General features: G+C 42.5%; 1 protein-coding gene across 1 annotated transcript in view; it reads left to right on the top strand.

Moving 5' to 3' along the window:
- Positions 1-453: 453 nt before the first annotated feature.
- The window catches only part of dym (dymeclin), a 56,403-nt gene continuing 38,236 nt past the window's right edge, over positions 454-18,620 (top strand). Inside the window, exons 1-8 of the mRNA XM_071896738.2 lie at positions 454-643; positions 2,405-2,632; positions 5,612-5,664; positions 5,927-6,020; positions 8,902-9,038; positions 10,656-10,728; positions 13,805-13,930; positions 14,690-14,832. Coding sequence (XP_071752839.1) covers positions 2,493-2,632; positions 5,612-5,664; positions 5,927-6,020; positions 8,902-9,038; positions 10,656-10,728; positions 13,805-13,930; positions 14,690-14,832 — 766 coding nt within the window. The 5' untranslated portion in view covers positions 454-643; positions 2,405-2,492. The remainder of the gene's footprint in view (positions 644-2,404; positions 2,633-5,611; positions 5,665-5,926; positions 6,021-8,901; positions 9,039-10,655; positions 10,729-13,804; positions 13,931-14,689; positions 14,833-18,620) is intronic.

The raw sequence follows: 18,620 nt of genomic DNA, 5'->3' as shown, positions 1-18,620 counted from the left end.
AATATACTCATTCATTGCCTCCATATTATCCTGTGCCTTCACTTGAACTAGTTTGTTCACTTCACCTCCAAACGTCAGTCGATATTCATACATTCATATGTGTTTATGGTAGTAGCATCATGTCTGCATAAGGAGCGTTTGGAAGATGCCAGCGAATACAGAATATTTTTAGGTCGAACATCTTGAGGGGCTGCCAAACGTTTCTAATAAAACTGCAATTGGACAAGAGGTTGCCGTCTTTACATGCATTTTGACAGATTATGTCATATGAAGCGGTCTAAACATTCAAGGTAAAGTTGTTAATAGAATTGTGCCGATTAGATCAGATATGTTCATGTTTCGTGGTACTGTAACAGACCGCGTATTGTGTGTGATCTATCCGCCATATTTCTATCTGCAACGTCATTGACGTAACGCCTCTGTCATCATTACGCAAGGGGTGGCGACGTGGAAAATATGGTGGAAAGGAGCATCTAGAGTAAACTTGACTGTATCAAATTGCTCAAAATTTCAAGTACCGTTGGTCGTAAGTTGTACTTGCTTAGCAGCTTGTTCTAAACCGCTGATTAGTGTACAAAAGCCTGTTCATCCCGATTCACGGAGCTAGGACTGCCACGGAAACAGCGAGAAGCATATATGACAGGTAAGCCGAACGGTCAGCTGATTGCAAACAAACCGCTAACGTTAGCCGTTTGTTGGACAGTATATTAGCTACTAGTTAACTGGAAACCGCTCACCGAGTTGCCCATGAATCATTCATTTCCCTATGTTTGGATTTTGCTAAATTGGGACTGACAGCTCGTGTTGTAGCTATGTCATGAACACAGTCAAAGTTACTGGGGCTCAGGCTATTTCCTGCACTTGAAACAAGATGAGCTCACGTTATCTAAGTTAACTCATGCTGCAGTGATGCAAGAAAAGTCCAGTTAAATTATGAATAGATATAACTAGGTGTAAGTTAACTAGGATGAAATTTTGCTATTGCAAGGTCTGAATCATCATTCTGTTACGTTAGTGAGTGTTAGCAAGAACATTAGCATATGTAGCTAACATTTGAGAATTTGAGATTTCCCCCCTCTGTGGTATAGGACTTGTGTGCCTCCACCGTACTGCACTTCACTTGAGCTGTTGGCCTGAAAAGATGTATGCTAAAGGTGTGTCAGGTTAAACCACATGCACGTCCTGGTTCCCTGTGTGTCATCCTGTAGTTGTGTTGACCTCTCCCACAAATGAATGTCATAGACTTGGTGTTGATAAATTTGGCCTACACCTTGTTCATATAATTTGATATGAATAAGTGTGAAGATGTGTATGTTGGTAGCTGCCCCTTTGACTAGGCCCTTAACCAGGACCAACAGTTTTAATGTTGCATGACTTACTTCAATTGACCTAGTCTTTCAAGCTCCAGATAGATGCAAAGGCCCTTATAATAACTTTGCTAATTGTGATGGATCTTTGCCAAGGGATAGTGAATCTCAACCTAGCGATGATGTGCATCTTAAATAGTAATGATGTTTACTATAGGCCTTTGTGATAAATGTCATTATTTATGTAGCAATTACAACTGATACAGGCCTTTTTTATAAGGCTGTGTGCCAGGGACAGTTTGCTAAATGGGTCATTGTATTTCCAATAGACATAGGTCTTGTTGTGAAGTAAAGATTCTGCTGCTGACAACTACTATGAGGACGCCTATGTCACTAACTAGATACTAGTTACTAGCTAGATCTGAGCCAATAAGATAGCACTTTATTGACCCCCTTGGGGAAATTCAGGTGCCACAGCAGCAATTGGCGGAACAGTGCCAAGGAAATCAAGTACAGGAAGGTAATAAAAGAGTCAGTCAGTATATCTGAGTGTCTGCCTTGCGCTAAAGTCACTAGCAGTGGCAAGGTGGTGCTATATGATCACATGAAGTAAATTTGAGGGAGAACTCTAACTTGGAGAGCCTGGTAAATAATAAACATTGGCCCTAGACAGTGAAGCTGGTATATGGATGATTGTCAAATTAATTTGTTGCATATGTTTTGTGAACTAGTGACCATTTCTGTAAAAATAAAAGTAACATAAACTGACACCTGTGCTGCGTTAGAATCAAGGAAGAACAAGACACCGTTTTGTAAAAAATCAGTTGTAGCTTTCTAGCTGGCTTTCAAACAGCTGAGCTTAAATAGGAATAGTGTGTGTTTTTGTCTTGTTCATATTTGAGTTTGAGCATCAGCACTGACAGAGAAGTCAAATGCAAGCTGGTTCCTAGCCTCATACATTACATGAAGTTATAATTGCAGCCTTTCATTATATACGCATAATAGCATAGCTGTAAAGTGATTGTAGACATGCTTTGTTTTCAATGTAGTTGTTCATTATCTCTCATGCCACAACCCCTTGTTACTGGCTGCCTCAGGTTTTGGCGCATGCCTGGTTAAACAGCAGTGAGGAGTGGTCAGTCTGGCTGAGTGGAACCTGCGGAGGGTCCAGGGGAGCCGGTAGAGATGGGAGCCAACACCAGCCAGGTCAGTGACCTATCAGATAACCCCAGCCTCAGGGCCCTGGTGGGCACCGAGGCCATATCGGAGAATGACCCTTTCTGGAACCAGCTCATCTCCTTCACCTTCATCAGTCCCACCAGCAGGTAAAGAAACACACACACAAACAAAATCTCTTACTGGGGTAGGCATAAGACTGAATTTGTCAGAATCCAAGGGGTAGTGTTTTGGAATAAGAGGTGAATTTTAATTTAGGCCAATACTACAGCAATGCTTTGGCTCTGAGGATGGTGGGTTGATAGGTTTGGTACGCTAATCATCTTGGTCACATTTTCTGTCACAGATAGGCCTTGATACTGTCATTCTGTTAGCCTTCATGCTTTCTCCCATGCAGGAAAATGTAGACTAAGTGTGAACTCCGAGTAGCTGTCAGGGATCTGTTGCGTTTAAGATCACACCACATGACATCATTTCCTGTGTAAGTGGTGTGCCACAAGATATAAAAAGACTATGTGTAGTGTTGCAGTTGGAAGACAGCTGAAGTTGGTGTGTTTAAAACACAGTGGAGATTAGCAATCTATGACCATTGGTTGTTATATTTTGGATAACAAGCAGGCAGTGGCTCCTCTCCCCGCTTCTTGAAAACTCCACCTATTTTTTCACGCTACCCCAACTTCCCCGAGCATCTAGTCATCTAGTTGCACTGTACCAAGCTGTTAGTGCCAAGCAAATCATGTACTATGTGAAAGTCCCTTAACAGGACAAAGATCCAACATTAAACTGTGGACAGGATGTTTGCAGAGCTCACCTGACTGAGTAATGATCCAACAGACTTTACTGTCCTGCATGGCTGAGGGGGGGTAGACTAGTTAACATTAAGCTCCATTGTGAAGACCGTTGGGATGTAAGGATGCCACATTATCTGTATCCCTGAACACACCCAAGATTTCACTAACGGCTGGTTAACTTTGACATTAGTCTTAAAGCTACATTTCAGTTGTCAGCCTCCCTGTATGCAAAGCCAGTAAGCAAAATAGATCATTGACAGTTATAAAACTTAAGACAGAACGGGACTACTTTGTTGCAAAGATCTTTTCATTTATGAATTGATGGTTATAAGGAAGAATAAGTTATTTGGAAATAATTTAGTGACCGAGTTCCTTGAAAAATACTTGATTCTGTTTGGCTGGGGGGGCTCTAATAATTTTGTTTAATCTAGTAATATAGCAAATTACTATTCTAATTTAAATGATAATTAAAATATTTGTTACTTTATTTGTTACTTTATTCTCCTCAAAATCGGTTGCCTCTTTCAGTTGATGCAGGCACGTCCTGAACTAGCCCAACCTCTTTGTGCTAGCCTAGATAACAAAATAGTGAACTTTATTTTTAAAAAACAGACACGTGGTTTTCGACACGTTTCTTTTTTTACAGTTTATGGTTTCGACATTGTCTGGTTTTTAGCAATAAAGAGAGCTATTAAATAATGTTGCAGTCTGTCTTTGGGAGTTGCTGTCCTCACTGAGTGACAATTTGATACAATTTGACACTGTGGGTCATAATACAGTACAATTCAATACTTAACACTATCAATATTACATGAAGTAGGCTATTTATGACTGAAATTTGCATTGAATTTATACAAACTACACACTGTAACTTTTTAGTGTTGTGATACATGATTATTTGCATTATTGATATAAATTAAGGGGCAAATTGAGGCAAAACATATTTTACAGAAGTGATTTTTGTATATCACATTAAAGACACTGGAGTTTGTAGTCATTGATTCTACCTTCCACAGATAAGCTCTTGTGTCCAAAAGCAGCCCTCCAAGTCCTCCGTCTCCCAGGTCTACGTGTCAGACATGTCTGTCCTGACAGAGCAGAAGTTATGTAATCATGATAGGCTACGTTTGCAGTGCAAATACTGACAGTTAAAATAAGTGCTGCTTTGAATTTGCAGATGGTTTGAGATCAGTGGCTGTAAGCAGCTTCTTAATTATGTAACTGATTTCCCTCTGATATGACTACAACTTGATTTTATTATTTTAATTTATTATTTCCATTATCATGTAATGTTACGCAGGCAAGGGTGGGGGATCGGGAAGTGGGTTGGGGGGTGGAAAAAGGGTACGATTGAATGTAATGTAGATGTTCTTAACATTATTGTTTTTACACTTCCCATAAAACAATAAACAGATTATTACAAAAAAAAAAAAAAGCCTTCCATGCTCTCTCTTGTGTCATTATCAAAGCCATACTAAAGCCCAGTGTGCACAAACTTAAAGGACAATCTTGTTCAGTGTAAGGTATGTGGAACAGAGTTGTACCATGGCTCTATGACAGCAAGGCTGAATCATCATCAAAAATGATCCATCTATTTCTACAAGTGAGGAAGATGGACATAGCCAAAAATAGCCAAAATGTCATGACATCATTTGTACAAGCTCCTCAGAAGTGTGACAGAGCAAACTGAGAGAATCTCTGCCCTTGTTACCAACAAGATTTGTAAGGATTTGCAACCGATCAGTAGCATAGAGAGCAGAAAGTGATGTGTTTTTTGTCCATGATCTGCGTTAGCGCTTTTAAATTTTGGCATGCACTGAATATTTGAATAATTCATTAGAATATGCACTTAATAGTTGACCATGAGGAAATGGACTTGTTTATCCCCACTTTGGCACCATTGGCAACAGAAGAGATGACAGAAACACTCATTTCAGTAGCCTAAATTAAGGTTATTTTATAGATGTGTAATACAACCTAACTGACAAGAAATATTGACATCTATACTAGAATATAATTCTCTCTCAGTAAATGTTTAAGTTATTCATTTGTTGGCTGTCAGTGTGAACATGCTGTTGAAAAGTTTTTTCACACAGCCATAATTTTTTATTGTTGGTCCCTAAAGATCTGTGACAATTGCAAATAACCCACTGTCTGAATGTTTTCATTGCTTAAATATAGTGCAGTTTTCCAGCATGACAGCAGAGGGCAGTGGATACAAGCAATGAGCTCATCTGAACTATTTCCTCTGAACTGTCGCTTAATTTTTTCTTAACTATCATGTGTTTTTCTCTCCCTCCCTCTCTCTCTCCCTCCCTCCCTCCCTCCCTCCCACAGTGGAGACTCCAAGTTGCTGGAAGAGGCTGTCATCCCCCTGGCCAAGATCCTCAGTATGTTTCCTGTGGTATAAATATGCTTCATGTGTATTCTGTACTGACTGATAGCTTGGTCAGTGACATCTGTTTTCATTTTGTTTTTGTTATTCACGATGAATATCAACTGCGTTGGAGTTTAAATTGGAATTTAAACTGATTTGTTACAGCTTATTAGCATACTAAGCTATTGGCTACTTGAATGCGTCAGCAGAGTAAGAAGTTTCAGTAGTTCATGTAATGCTGCTGATTAGTTCTCTCCTCCTTTTGCTTTTTCCAGTTGAAAACAATCCCAGAACGGGGAACTTTGGCGCTCTAGTGAGAGTTTTCCTGGGAAGAACCAAAGAGCTGAAAATCTCTACAGAATGCCAAGAGTGAGTATGAGAACCTCACAGGAGGGAAGAATGAACTCCAGCGACTGCCCCAGTAATGACAGACCCTATGCATGTGGATGATTACTGTGCCTGGGTTGGGGTGTGTGCACAAACATACACCCACACACACCCCTGTATGTGTGCCTGTTATTGTTTGATCACAGGCAGTCAGGGATTCCCTATTTCTTTTTTAAAGGAGACAAACGCCTAAGCTGTTGCCGTTTCCCATGGGAAGGCTGCTGAGGTATAATCATCGACACTGTGGCATTATTCCCCACACAAACTGCCAAACCCCGTCTCCACTGCGACTGACACAGCCCAAGTCGCCAAAAGCTTTGGATGGGATCTCTCCATTCTGAAATCCACATCATTAGAGGGTGGAGTTACCTCTCCCCCATTCACTGCCATCTGCTTTTCTCACATTTCATATCAGGGCTTGTCCCATACACAAGCACACGCGTACACATATACAAACAGAGTGTAGCATAATTGGCATGTGCTGATTGGCAATGTGTGGGGCTGATTAGACCCTGCTGTGTTGGTGTTAGTGGTTTAGAAACATTGTGGTTTGGATTGGATGTTTCCAATCAAGTGTCATTTTCCTCTCCGTCTCTCTCTCTCTCTCTCTCTCTCTCTCTCTCTCTCTCTTTCTCTCTCTCTCTCTGTCTCTCTCTGTTTCTCTGCGTCAAACCTGGATGTGAACAGTGTGCTATCATTACACTATGGTGAAGTCAACTGTAATCCCACAGTATCTCAGCTGTCAAAGGGAAGGTTGCAGTTGTGAGAAACAGTTGTGAGAAAGCTGCTGTTGAAGAGAATATTTGTGAGTTTGTTTGCTTGCGTGTGAGTGAGAGTTATACAAGGGATACATAGTCAGGAGGGGTCACCAGAATGCTGCATACTAATTATTAGGATGCTGTGTGTGTTTCCTACATGTGTCTCTTAGTAGGAGCTCAGGAGGAGCACCTCTATAAGAGCCCGGTTCTGTGTGCTCGTTTGTTTGCACGTTTGTGTGTAACGCTTTTTGCAATGGCCATTGGTTAGGAGAATGCACTGTTTAGGCCGCACAGAGCCCAAGCCTTTGCTAAGTCGATGCGTGAACGGAGCACCCCATCCACCCGAGCACCTAGAAAGTGCTGGCACACTTGTTGGTCTTTACAAATGGCCTCTCACCACCCCCCTACACACACATACGCTCACTAGCAGCATTGTCCCATAACCTTTCCTGTGGCCGCCATCAGGGGCAGAGGCAGGCAACTGGATACTTTGTCCTGGGCCCTGGGCCAAGGTGGTCCTAGCTGGGCCCACTAATGGGCCTTTAACTCAGGGAATATTTTATCAAAAATCTATATTTCTGGGAAATTTGATACATGTAGAACCAGGATAATTTTTAATTTTCTAATTTTCCATCATTGGGTAATAGGTCAACAATAAATTTTTACCCATTTTGTAAAAATGATTTGGTCTCCTAAGCATGCTGTATCATGGTCAAGAGAGTTTCCCTGCCCACTCTCTTTAGTTTTGCAAACTAGTAGCTAAAGTAAAATAATTGAAGTAAGTAAAGTAATAATTGAAATAACTGAAGCCCTACAAAGAAAGGAAAAAAAGGGAACATGAGAATTGTGCCACAGGGAAACTTTCGGGCTTGGCATTTGGAGCCGGCTCCAACAACAGGACACAAACAAGACTCAGGAGTGCATCATTGTCATTATTTTTATTGGATTATTTTGACGGCTCCTGGAGTGCCATTCATGGCCGGACCTGCTTATGAATTGATCAATATGATTGTGAAACACACCACAGGCCTACGAATAAATAGCAGCCAAGGTTTGACAGGTGTGGTACAGTATGTGCTAGCGTGTTTGGCGGTTGTAATTTTATGTGGTAAAGGAGAGCTTAATGTTCTATTTGTGAGAAGATTGACTGTGAAAACGGTAGTAAGAGTAATGAATGCAATACGTGATGAAGTGTGTGCTAATTGTTTCAAAGCTTCTGCTTTAGAGAGAGGAAAGCTCTTGCCTGTGGTGTGTAAATTGTAATGCTTTCTGTGTGTGTTATGATGACCATTGACTGTTATGTGGGCAGTCAGAGGATGTGATGAAGGTTAGTCTAGGAGTCTGTGCCCACAAGGATAATTTTATCCTGGGCATGGGAATCACACATGGCGGTCCTGGTCCTAAGTACCTCTGAGGGTTTTTTTTTCTGCAGCATCACTGCTTCAGACGAGCGAGAGGCAAATTAAACTCAGAGGCAGTTACTGAAGTTGGGGATGGAGTAGTGTAATGATTAGACAAACCATCTGGTGACTGGAGGGTGACTGCTTTGAATCTGGGTTTGATAAATCTGGACTGGGGAAGTGAAAGAGAGATGCTTCCACATTGTTCATCAAGTACCATTGAGATGACCAAGCTGCCCCTGAGCAACGTACTTAATCCTCCAGTTGGCTCCAGTGTAGCTGCTCAGTGGCCATCAGTGGAAGACAGTTATTATTATCTGATAACATGATGCCTTATTGATTCCTGTAGGGAAATTCTCTTTTTGCTTGCCCCCACGGTGCTCCTGGAGCTGATGGGGTTCAGTTGTTTACTCAAAGACACTTCAGTAGGGTGCATACTTGCCAACATGGCGGTCCTTTGGGTTGAAGTATTGAAGTATGCTGAGGAGCTCTTAGGTGAATATTTGCAGCTGCATGAATGTGAAGCCAGACATTGCTGAAAAAGGGCTCCGCAACACTTCCCTTGATAAATAAAGGACACAAACCAGTGGCACCCCCCCCCCCAGCACAAATACACAACAGAAAGCCCCTTCGTAACATTTATTTCAGTCACAGTTCTATGTTTGACCCTGAATGAGATGTCTCTGTCGTGTTTCCCCTCTGCAGTCAGCTGTTCATCTGGCAGGCCCACAACGCACTGTTCATGATCCGCTGCCTGCTGAAGGTGTTCATCAGGGAGATGAGCGAGGAAGAGCTGCACCTACAGTTCTCCTACCAGGAGAGGGCACCAGGCTCCTGTGCAGGTGAGCTCCATCAGACAAATCAAGATTGATTTGGAAAACTAAGGTGTTGACATCAAGATTGAAATGGGTCCACAGATTGCTTAGAGAAAGTGTTGGCTTCAAAGAATTCAAGGAGTGCTTAAAAATTTCACATTTTGTATGGAGTGACTACAGTGCCGTACCGTCCCTACTGTCTAAGGTAGAGAATAAAATGCTTTATGGTAAGTTGGGCCATTTTTGTACTTGAATGCAGTCTATACATTAATCCACAAAATCTGTTTGTATCATGAGAGAAACAACTTTTGAAAGTGTGGGCTCCCAGTAGGCCAGAGAAGTTGTTGTACTCATAGGGTCAAATATGTAAAGTTTTCCTCTCCACCCCCAAACAGAGATCAGAGTTGTACTTTTAAATTGAATACATCTATATAGATAAATGTCCCGGGCCACTGACCCTGGATCAACTGTCTCTGAGAAGCTCAGATAATAGAGGCCCAGTTCTGCACCCCCTGACTGTGCATGGCTTTTGCCCTCAGATGTAAGCCCTGCCCCAAATAAGTACCCAAGATATACACTCTGCATACTTTTGAAGGACTTGATAGATGTGAATACGTTTTTTCAACTGCTCGCATAGAGAGACATTGAAAATAGCAGCAACAGAGGAAATAATGAATAAATAATGAATTTATCTGCTCCTTCCTCTCTGTTTTTATCCCTCTGCCAGTGCTGCTTCTCAATCCAATTTTTGCTATTGTCCTCAGCCCCCCACTCAACCTCTCTGATACACACACACATACACACAGACACTCAGATTCACGCATACTCAAACATGCACTCGCACACGTAAACAATGACATTTTCACACACACAGACGCACACACTCACTTGTAGCTCCCTACAGACCTTCAGGGTTGGGTTGGAAATGCGTGGCTTGGATATTCGCAGGCAGAAAACTGCCTTGGCTGATTTCTGAGCCCTGGAAGGGGACGTGGAGCTAATTAGAGGTTGCTGGAAGTGGAGAAAAGAAATGGATGACTCCAACTGGCAATCTTCACTCTCTCTCTGCTATCCTTCTGTACACGCTACAGGAAAGAGGAGTGGGTGGGGAGGGTGGAGAGAGGGATTGATGGAGTGGGAGATGGAAAGGAACCGAGAGAGACTGAGTATGACCAACAAGGAGCCGGCGTATGTGTTTCATTATAATAACAGAACTAGGGATGCACCGATACCGATACTGGTATCGGTATCGGTGCCGATACCAGGCTAAAATGGAATATCGGTATCGGAGATTTTACCCAAGACTAAAATCTGATACCGAAAGCCATGAGTAACATGTAAGAAATAAAAGCAAACTGTCTTGATTTTATGCATTTGTGGCACATAGAAACCTGTATTTCTCAAACAGAGGGAAAAACAAGGATTTTATCTCAATAATTTTGTCCATTGACCCCAAACTAAGAAAGTAAGCCTGCACTGTTCAGTAAAAGTAATGGATCAGATCGGTACTCAGTATCGGCCGATACTTAAACTTTCGTACTCGTAATCGGTATCGGCATTGAAAAAGTGGCATCGGTGCATCCCTAAACAGAACGTTCTTTTCTCTTTGAATACCAACCCCCCTCCTCCCAACCCCTTCTCTAGATACAGGGAGCGAGGACCTTCTTGAGGAGTTGATGTCCAACCTTGTGCACCTGATTGTTGAAGTGCCCCTACTGTAAGTATTCCCTGTGTGTGTGTGTGTGTTTGTGGAAGAGTGAAGTGAGACACCCCCCGTGTCTTAAATACAGTGGCTGAAAAGGTCAGACATGTAAGACTTGAGACTCATACACGCACACTGTAAAAAGACATTTTACACACTTCATGAGTTATTTGTTCACAATGCATTGACTGGCTACACGCCATGATTTTTAAATGTCACAATGCTAATTTTTCAACATCACTTGTGTGCCTCATAGCGCTAATCAGCATAATAATCGCATTCAAATGTCAAGTAGTTGTGATTTTTTTTTCTAGTTGGTTTCTCAGTCAAGTCCATCACTTAGTTTGAGTCTCTTGTATGTATTTGTATTTTTGTTTGTTCTAAGATACTGTGTCTAGAATGTTAGTCATTCAGAATCTGAGCAGCTAGTGAAAGGTTTCCTCTTTGTAGTTGCTGTATTGTATGTGTAACCCTCTCTTTCTCTGTCTTTCGCTCTCTCTCTCTCTTTTTTTTTTTTCTTGCTCTGCTCTGCTTGCCCATTCACTCCTTGATATTCGTATCAAAAAATGTTGAAAATTCATTGTGGAACATGCCTAGGATGCCCTTGTGTCTCACCTCCCAGAGTCCTCAGCAATGCATGCTGGAGCACTGAGCCGGCAACATGATGAAGAGGGAATAAAGAGGGAAGGGTTGGAGGGAGAGAGAGAGAGAGAAAGAGAGAGAGACAGAGAGAGGGAGGGGATGGTTGTATAGGAGGAAGAAGAGATGAGGTTTAGAAGCAGAGGGGGAATACCAGGAGGAGGAGGGATGCTCGGGGGGGGGGGGGGGGGGGGGGAATGGAGCATAGTGATTGATAAATGGTGTCAGCCACCTTTACGTCTCAGAGTGCAGTGTGCAATGTAGCGCGCTACGCATTAATGAGCGTCGATCTCGGTGTGTTCGCTTAGCACTGGTAGGACGATCTCCTGCCAGCCACTCAATCTGTGAGAGACACTGAGAGAGAGTCTCCTCTACAGCTCTGCTCCTCACACAAGCTTCTCACCAAGGTCAAACCAGGTTCACAGACAAACACTATTTCCTTGACACACCGTCTCCCTCTGTCTTTCTGTCTGTCCCTTTCAGTTTTCCTCTCTCTGTAGGCTGTCATTCTTGATGTTCTCTTTTGTCGCCTCTCTCAGTCGATCAATCTGTTTCTTTTACTTTCTCTTTCTCTCTCTCTCTCTCCCCCTCTCTTCTGTCATCTCTGGACATCAAACCCTGGCTCTTGTTTAAATGCATTCAGCATTCCAACAGTATTCATTGTTCCAAGCTTCAAGACTCTCCCTGTTTTTCTTCCCTCCGCCACTTTGTGGCTGTTGGCCCATTTCCTCTCTACGTGCTCCCGGTTTGAAGCACCGGAGCATGAGGGAGATCTTACCATTCTCCCAGAAATCCCTTACAAATTCATATACTTTGTGTAATCTTGAGAGAAACCGTTTTATAGCTTGGTTTCACAAGAAAAATTAAGATGTATCAAAAGTTGTCCATTTCATATTGTTTTTCTTGGGAGGTAGCCGATGCGTATTGGCAATCAAATCACAGTTGCTCCCTTTTTTGCTGTTTCCACACGTACTGTACACATGTACAGTTTCTCTAATGAAAAAACAAATGATTGTTATTAAATAATTTTTCACTATTGACTCAAACTGATGGTTCAAGCCTGCATTGTAAACTAAGCATAATGCATTGAATTGGTCCTTGTCAAGTTTTCAGCCTTGGACACGTCATTGGTATTATAGCGACAAAGAAGTATTTATTCCTACATTTTTTTGTTGTAGATTTTGAACTAGAATCAAGGGTAGGCCATATGATGTAAGCTTATTTTTGAGTTTTGCAACTGGATGAGTCTTTCTTTTCATCATTATATGATTATATATTTTTGTTTTGTATGTCATATTTTAGTTTTTATTCATTGAGCTCATTCATTTGGCTATATTTTTGGCTTATATCTTTGCAAACCTCGCTCAACAGAGTCCATCTCTGCTTATTTTCTCCATTACTCCCAACTAGCTATAGATGTCGGTCTGAGGCAGAAGAATTTGCTTGCCTCAGAGTGTGGGACAGAAAACCTTAAAGGATGGGAAACTATGGCTAGGCTATGAATTGTTGTGCATGTGTAATCGATACAGAATGGCTTATTCTCAGGTGAACTTTTAAGCCATGAACTTGGCAAGGAATCTGTTACTGCCTGTGTGTGTGTGTGTGTGTGTGTGTGTGTGTGTGTGTGTGTGTGTGTGTGTGTGTGTGTGTGTGTGTGTGTGTGTGTGTGTGTGTGTGTGTGTGTGTGTGTGTGTGGATGTAACTTTGTCATTGTTTATTTTTTCACTGACGGGCTTGTGTGCATGCACGTACGTGTGTGTGTGTGTGTGTGTGTGTGTGTGTGTGCATGAGTTAGTGTGCATGTTTGTTTGTGTCCACATCGAGATACCAGTGATAATGGTGCAGTATAATAAGTAATTGGCCCAGAGTGTATGAAAGTGAATAGGCAAACACATCACTATCACATCACATCACATCACATCACTATCCCATGTCACATCACAAGTCACACAGGTGAAACTTGTGTGTGTGTGTGTTTGTTTGTGTGTGTGACAGGAAGTAGGGAACAGATGAGTTTAGCAAACATGCTTTGCAGTGGAGAGAGTGGCGGGACACACTGTTATAGTGGTGCCACTGAAACCAGAACCTATGTCTTACCATTTGGGAATCACATCGCCTTCTCTACCACTTATCACTGTACTGTACACAACCCTGCAACTATTTGGTTGTTGTCATTGTTGAAGATCAGTATTAGTGAGATCTACCACAGCTGGAATAGTCCGCATCCCAAAATAGCGCAATAAATAGGTTATCTCATTGTTTTAGATGGCTCGCTTACAAATCAGGCATTTATTTCATTATGTTTACAGAACCAACTTCCAGGAACGTTATCTTGTATACCTAGATTTATACCAGATGAAGTTGTATTTATAAGGGATTATGTTTTATTGTTTGTGAAATGATTAACACTGTACTAAACCTATTTATTACCTGCCTCTGTCTGTCCCTGCAGTGACATCACCTACAGTATCCTGTTTGAGGCAGTGACCACTCTGCTGGTGCTGTTCTCCTACCAGCTCTTCCATAAAGACATCCTCCGGGACGGATTGATCTACCAGCACATCATGAAGGGACGATGGTGAGAGCACATTCTCTCTCTCTCTCTCTGTCTCTCTCTCTGTCTCTGTCTCTGTCTCTGTCTCTGTCTCTGTCTCTGTCTCTCTGTCTCTGTCTCTGTCTCTGTCTCTGTCTCTGTCTCTGTCTCTGTCTCTGTCTCTCTCTCTCTCTCTCTCTCTCTCTCTCTCTCTCTCTCTCTCTCTCTCTCTCTCTCTCTCTCCCTCCCCCTCCCTCCCCCACACATACACACACACACACGCAGATGAATCATTTCAAAGTGAACTCCTACATGGCCTCATCAACAAGGGTTAGTAAGAATGTTTGCACAAAAACACAACGTAACCCCTTTACTCACACATGCCCTACCGACTGAGTCCTCTACAATCTGTTGGCAGGCCCAGATCTTTTTGAATCCTGTCCAGCCCAATCTGACTCTGTCTGATCCTGCCCTCCACTCAGACTCAGAGTTCGGAGGAATCCTCCCTCTGCTTCCAAACAGCCTCGTCATCTTCCACAGAATGTTTTCACGTTGTGAAATAAAATAGCCCAGTCTAGCCAACCAAGGCCCATGTCTCCACTATGACCCTGTACTCTTTAATATCCTTAATTTTCTTTTTTTTTATTCTAAGGGAAGGTGAACCAGTGAACTTGTTTCTGTTAAAGATAATAATAAACTTTTTTATTTGTATAGCAATTTTGTTTAGCAAAGTTCTGTATAATGGTGAACTTAAGAGGGTTTCAAGCTATCTTTATTTTCTCATTGTGTCTGTCTCTCTACCAGTCTGTCTTTGACCAGTCGACTGGTGAAGACCCTGCTGTATAACTTCATCAGACAGGAGAAATGTCCACCTCCTGCCACGCACATCTTTGAACCGCAGGCTGAGGGAGGTGGCCTGCTCTACGGCCTGGCATCAGGGGTGGCAAGTACGAATACACACGCACACACACACATGCACACACACATAGCAACACAATCTTTCACAAGTCTCACAGGTTTCTACTTTTCCCATGAAGAGGATATTGTTCATATGAAGAGGAGTAATAACAAGCCCGCAGGGAGTGAAACTAAGGATGCCTTCTTTTTATCAGTACCTAAGAATTATGATGACATGTGAGTCATTAGATTTCTTCGTATCAGTAGCTAAGAATTATAATATGTGAGTCATTTAGATTTCTTCAAGGAGAGGCTCAGACTATGAACAAGAGAATATTTCCCTCTGTATCTCCTCTCTGCAACAAAAACAAAAAATCCAAACAACAGGAGAAACTGTTGTGAACAGATTCAACCCATCCTTCTCAATGGCACTCAGTACAGTTCCACAAGTAGATTTAGGCAGCAGTCACATGGGACATTTGGCATCCGTCACATTCACGGACAAGTCTACGTTGAAACCACCTGGGTTGCGTTGTTGGGGGCGTGTCTCGAGACCTTTTGAAGCAGTCTGTACAGATTTCATTGGCTGATGAAGTCTGTTAGCGGATGATGTGTACCTGCGCTCTCTGTCAAGAGTTCAACTGGTTTCAACTTTTTTGACAGACTGGGTTGCGATATTTTCATGCACTGCACTCAATCTATGTCATCTGTCAACATGGGGGTGTCATTGAAATACATGGGTAGCACAAATGCTCAAATGAACACTGTCTAGTGGGAAACTAGCAATTCACACACTTTATTTAATCTAATGTTGCTGTAACCCAGTAAAAATGTGCAAAAAGTGCAAACATTTTTGGTGAAAGCCAAATGTTTCTATATTAGCAGTGATGGTATATGGATGGAATATCAAAACATCTGTCTTGTCTGTAGTGGTGAAAATGCATGGGCTCAGGTGGAAGACAGTCATTTCACTGTTAACATTTTCAAGAGTAATATTGAAACATTTGTCTCACTGATAGCTTAAACACTTGATTTACTAAAAGTCGCTAGTGGATTTTGTTGCCTATTTTTCATGGTTTTGAGGCGATTGCCAGTTCCCCCTTTTCTCTCTCATCTGAGCCAAAGAGTAAGAAATCTGATTAGTCAGAGAGATGAAAGTGAGAGCCATGCTGACAACCGTGCCAGAGCAGATGAAAATGGTGACTCGAAAAATGAACACAGAGAGTGTGTGTATGTGTGTATGTGTGTGTGTGTGTGTGTGTGTGTTCGTTTGAGTGTGAGAATAGGAATGCTCCCATGGGTTTTCCCCACAGATAAATGGCCTTTGTCGGTTGTCGGTGGCAGATTCCTATCAGCGAGCCATCAGCATTCACCCAGCCTGTCTGTCTGTGGCCAATGATCAGGACTATGAGTTATGGTACCCTGTCCTGCTCTGTAATCCCCTAGAGCCTGTCTGTCTGCAGCCGCCTCCCTTATACACACACATACACACACACACAGAGACAAAGACACACGCTCTCCTACGCTCAGAGCTCATACACGACACTCGTTTTCTTTCTCTGTCTCTCTCTCATACACACGCATTCATAGGGGATTGCGTGTGTACACACACTCACAGACACGCTTCATTTGAATGAGTGTGTACGCATGGGTGTTGTTCAGTAGTAACAGACTTTACCATGGTCAAACATCAGTCTCTGCTCTCTGGGAACAAATGCTCAGCTAGTTAAGTCCATAAACCCACATATGGTGCAATCGACTAGACTGGACACTAGTAGGACTTACTGTACATTCCATCGCTCTTATTGAGACGTCACTGGTTCTCACGTTAGTAGCTTGTGTAATCTGTTGGACATGCCAACTGTAACTGGTCACGCCCACAGACACACACTCACACACACACTCACTCTCACAGACGGGCTGGATTTTCCCCCGGAACCGAACACAAGCCAGATGACAAAGCAAAGCAGCGCTTGATTTCCGTCGCCATTTTAATGTCTGGGGGATAGGATCTCTCTCTCTCTCTCTCTCTCTCTCTCTCTCTCTCTCTCTCTCTCTCTCTCTCTCTCTCTCTCTCTCTCTCTCTCTCTCTCTCTCTCTCTCTCTCTCTCTCTCTCTCTCTCTCTCTCTCTCTCTCTCTCTTTTACACACACTGCTGTCTGAGTCTGAGCGAGCGTCTGCAGGGGGGATTATCGCCCAGACTGGCAACGCTGAGCCTGTTGGCCTGATCCCTCTCCTCTCCTCTGCTCTATTCTCTTCCTCTCTCCCCTTTCACCCTTCTTTTAATAGCAATGGTGTGTGTGTCTATTACCTAGTAATGACAGAGAAAGTGCTACCTGTCTCACTTCCTGCCTAAGAGAGAAGAAAAATAACAAACCAGTTGACAAATTTGGGTGCACAAAATGGTGTGTGTTTATAGTGCTCTCTCTCTTTGTCTCTCACTCTGTCTCTCTCTCACACACACTCTCTCACTCTCTCTCTCTCTCTCTCTTGCACATATGGACGAACACACAATATTAGTTGAGCTGTCTGTCTCCCTACAAGGGGGGCACACATAAAGATAATCCCTGTACAATCCTCATATTCCACATTGCTGGCATAGCGGGACTAACAGTAACTGTACTTCTCTTACAGGCGAGAAGCAGAGACCCCTATCCACACTATTAATAATCAACTGGTCATGGCACCACACAGACACTGTGTATGTGTGTGTGCCTTCAGTATAGCACAATTACCAGAATATGGCGCGGGAAGACATTGTTGTGGGTCTTCACGGTGGGAAGAACAACTGGGACTTGGCTGTTAGGGTTGGGGTGGAATTCGGTTTACATTTAGGACTTGCGTTTTTATTATAATAATAATGGAGAGTCTGCGGAATGTTCTCACAAGTTTAGTCGTACCAAGTTGAGTGTGCCTGTGTGTTTTTGTTAGTGGGGATGGGATTGGGGTTTGGTAAATGAGCTTTGAGCGCATATTTTGATTTGTGTGAGATTATCAGAAGAGTGTGTTTATTTATTGTCTGTACACCATGTTTCCCCTTGTGCATATTTGGATAATCGTCACAACAGGCGCGCTCTGTGTGTGTGTGTGTGTGTGTGTGTGTGTGTGTGTGTGTGTGTGTGTGTGTGCGCTTGTGTGTGTGCACATATGCGTGCTTGGCCAGGACATTGGAGTGAAGCCATTATGTCATATTTCATTTGCTACTCTGCACATAAATAAGTAAGCAGCACATGTCTGTCTGTCTCCGTTCGCCCCCGCCTCCAGCCCACATTCTCTGTCTGAACTGAAGTGTATGCTCACAGCTGTAAGGTTAGCCATATTAAGAAATCCTTCCCCACCTAATCTCCCTCCTCTAGTGCCTCCACATGCCACCGTTCCTACCAGTTGAGGTGTTTCGGTGCTTGAGTGAATGCTGCAAGTGGCACAGGTGAAAAAGAGAAGGAGAAATTCTTCGATAGTTGGTAGGCCATTCAACTGAGTTTTTAATTCAACATTATCATTCATCTGGGTATGGGATTGCTTATTTATTGCTAAATGTCTCCCCCAACAATTACTGTGTTTGTTTACTAGGGAATTGTTCTTGTATTCATTTCTATTTCAATTTCCAATAAATCATTTTAATAATTCTAAATATTTACTCAATTTTTGACATTTCTGCCATCAAGTAATTATCATCTGTGGCTTTATCCACTGTCCTAGACATCATATTAATATCAGATCAGATAAATATAGCCTACGGATCTACCTATCATTTAAATGGCAGGTATCACAGATGTAGAGGAGTGATGCTTTGTGATATTAAAATATTATTTTACAGTCACGGCATGTAGTGTTGCAC

The sequence above is a fragment of the Centroberyx gerrardi genome, chromosome 2, assembly GCF_048128805.1.
Source record: "Centroberyx gerrardi isolate f3 chromosome 2, fCenGer3.hap1.cur.20231027, whole genome shotgun sequence".
Lineage (NCBI taxonomy): Eukaryota > Metazoa > Chordata > Actinopteri > Beryciformes > Berycidae > Centroberyx > Centroberyx gerrardi.
The sequence above is the reverse complement of the archived record's forward strand: the minus strand, read 5'-3'. Positions and strand labels throughout refer to the sequence as shown.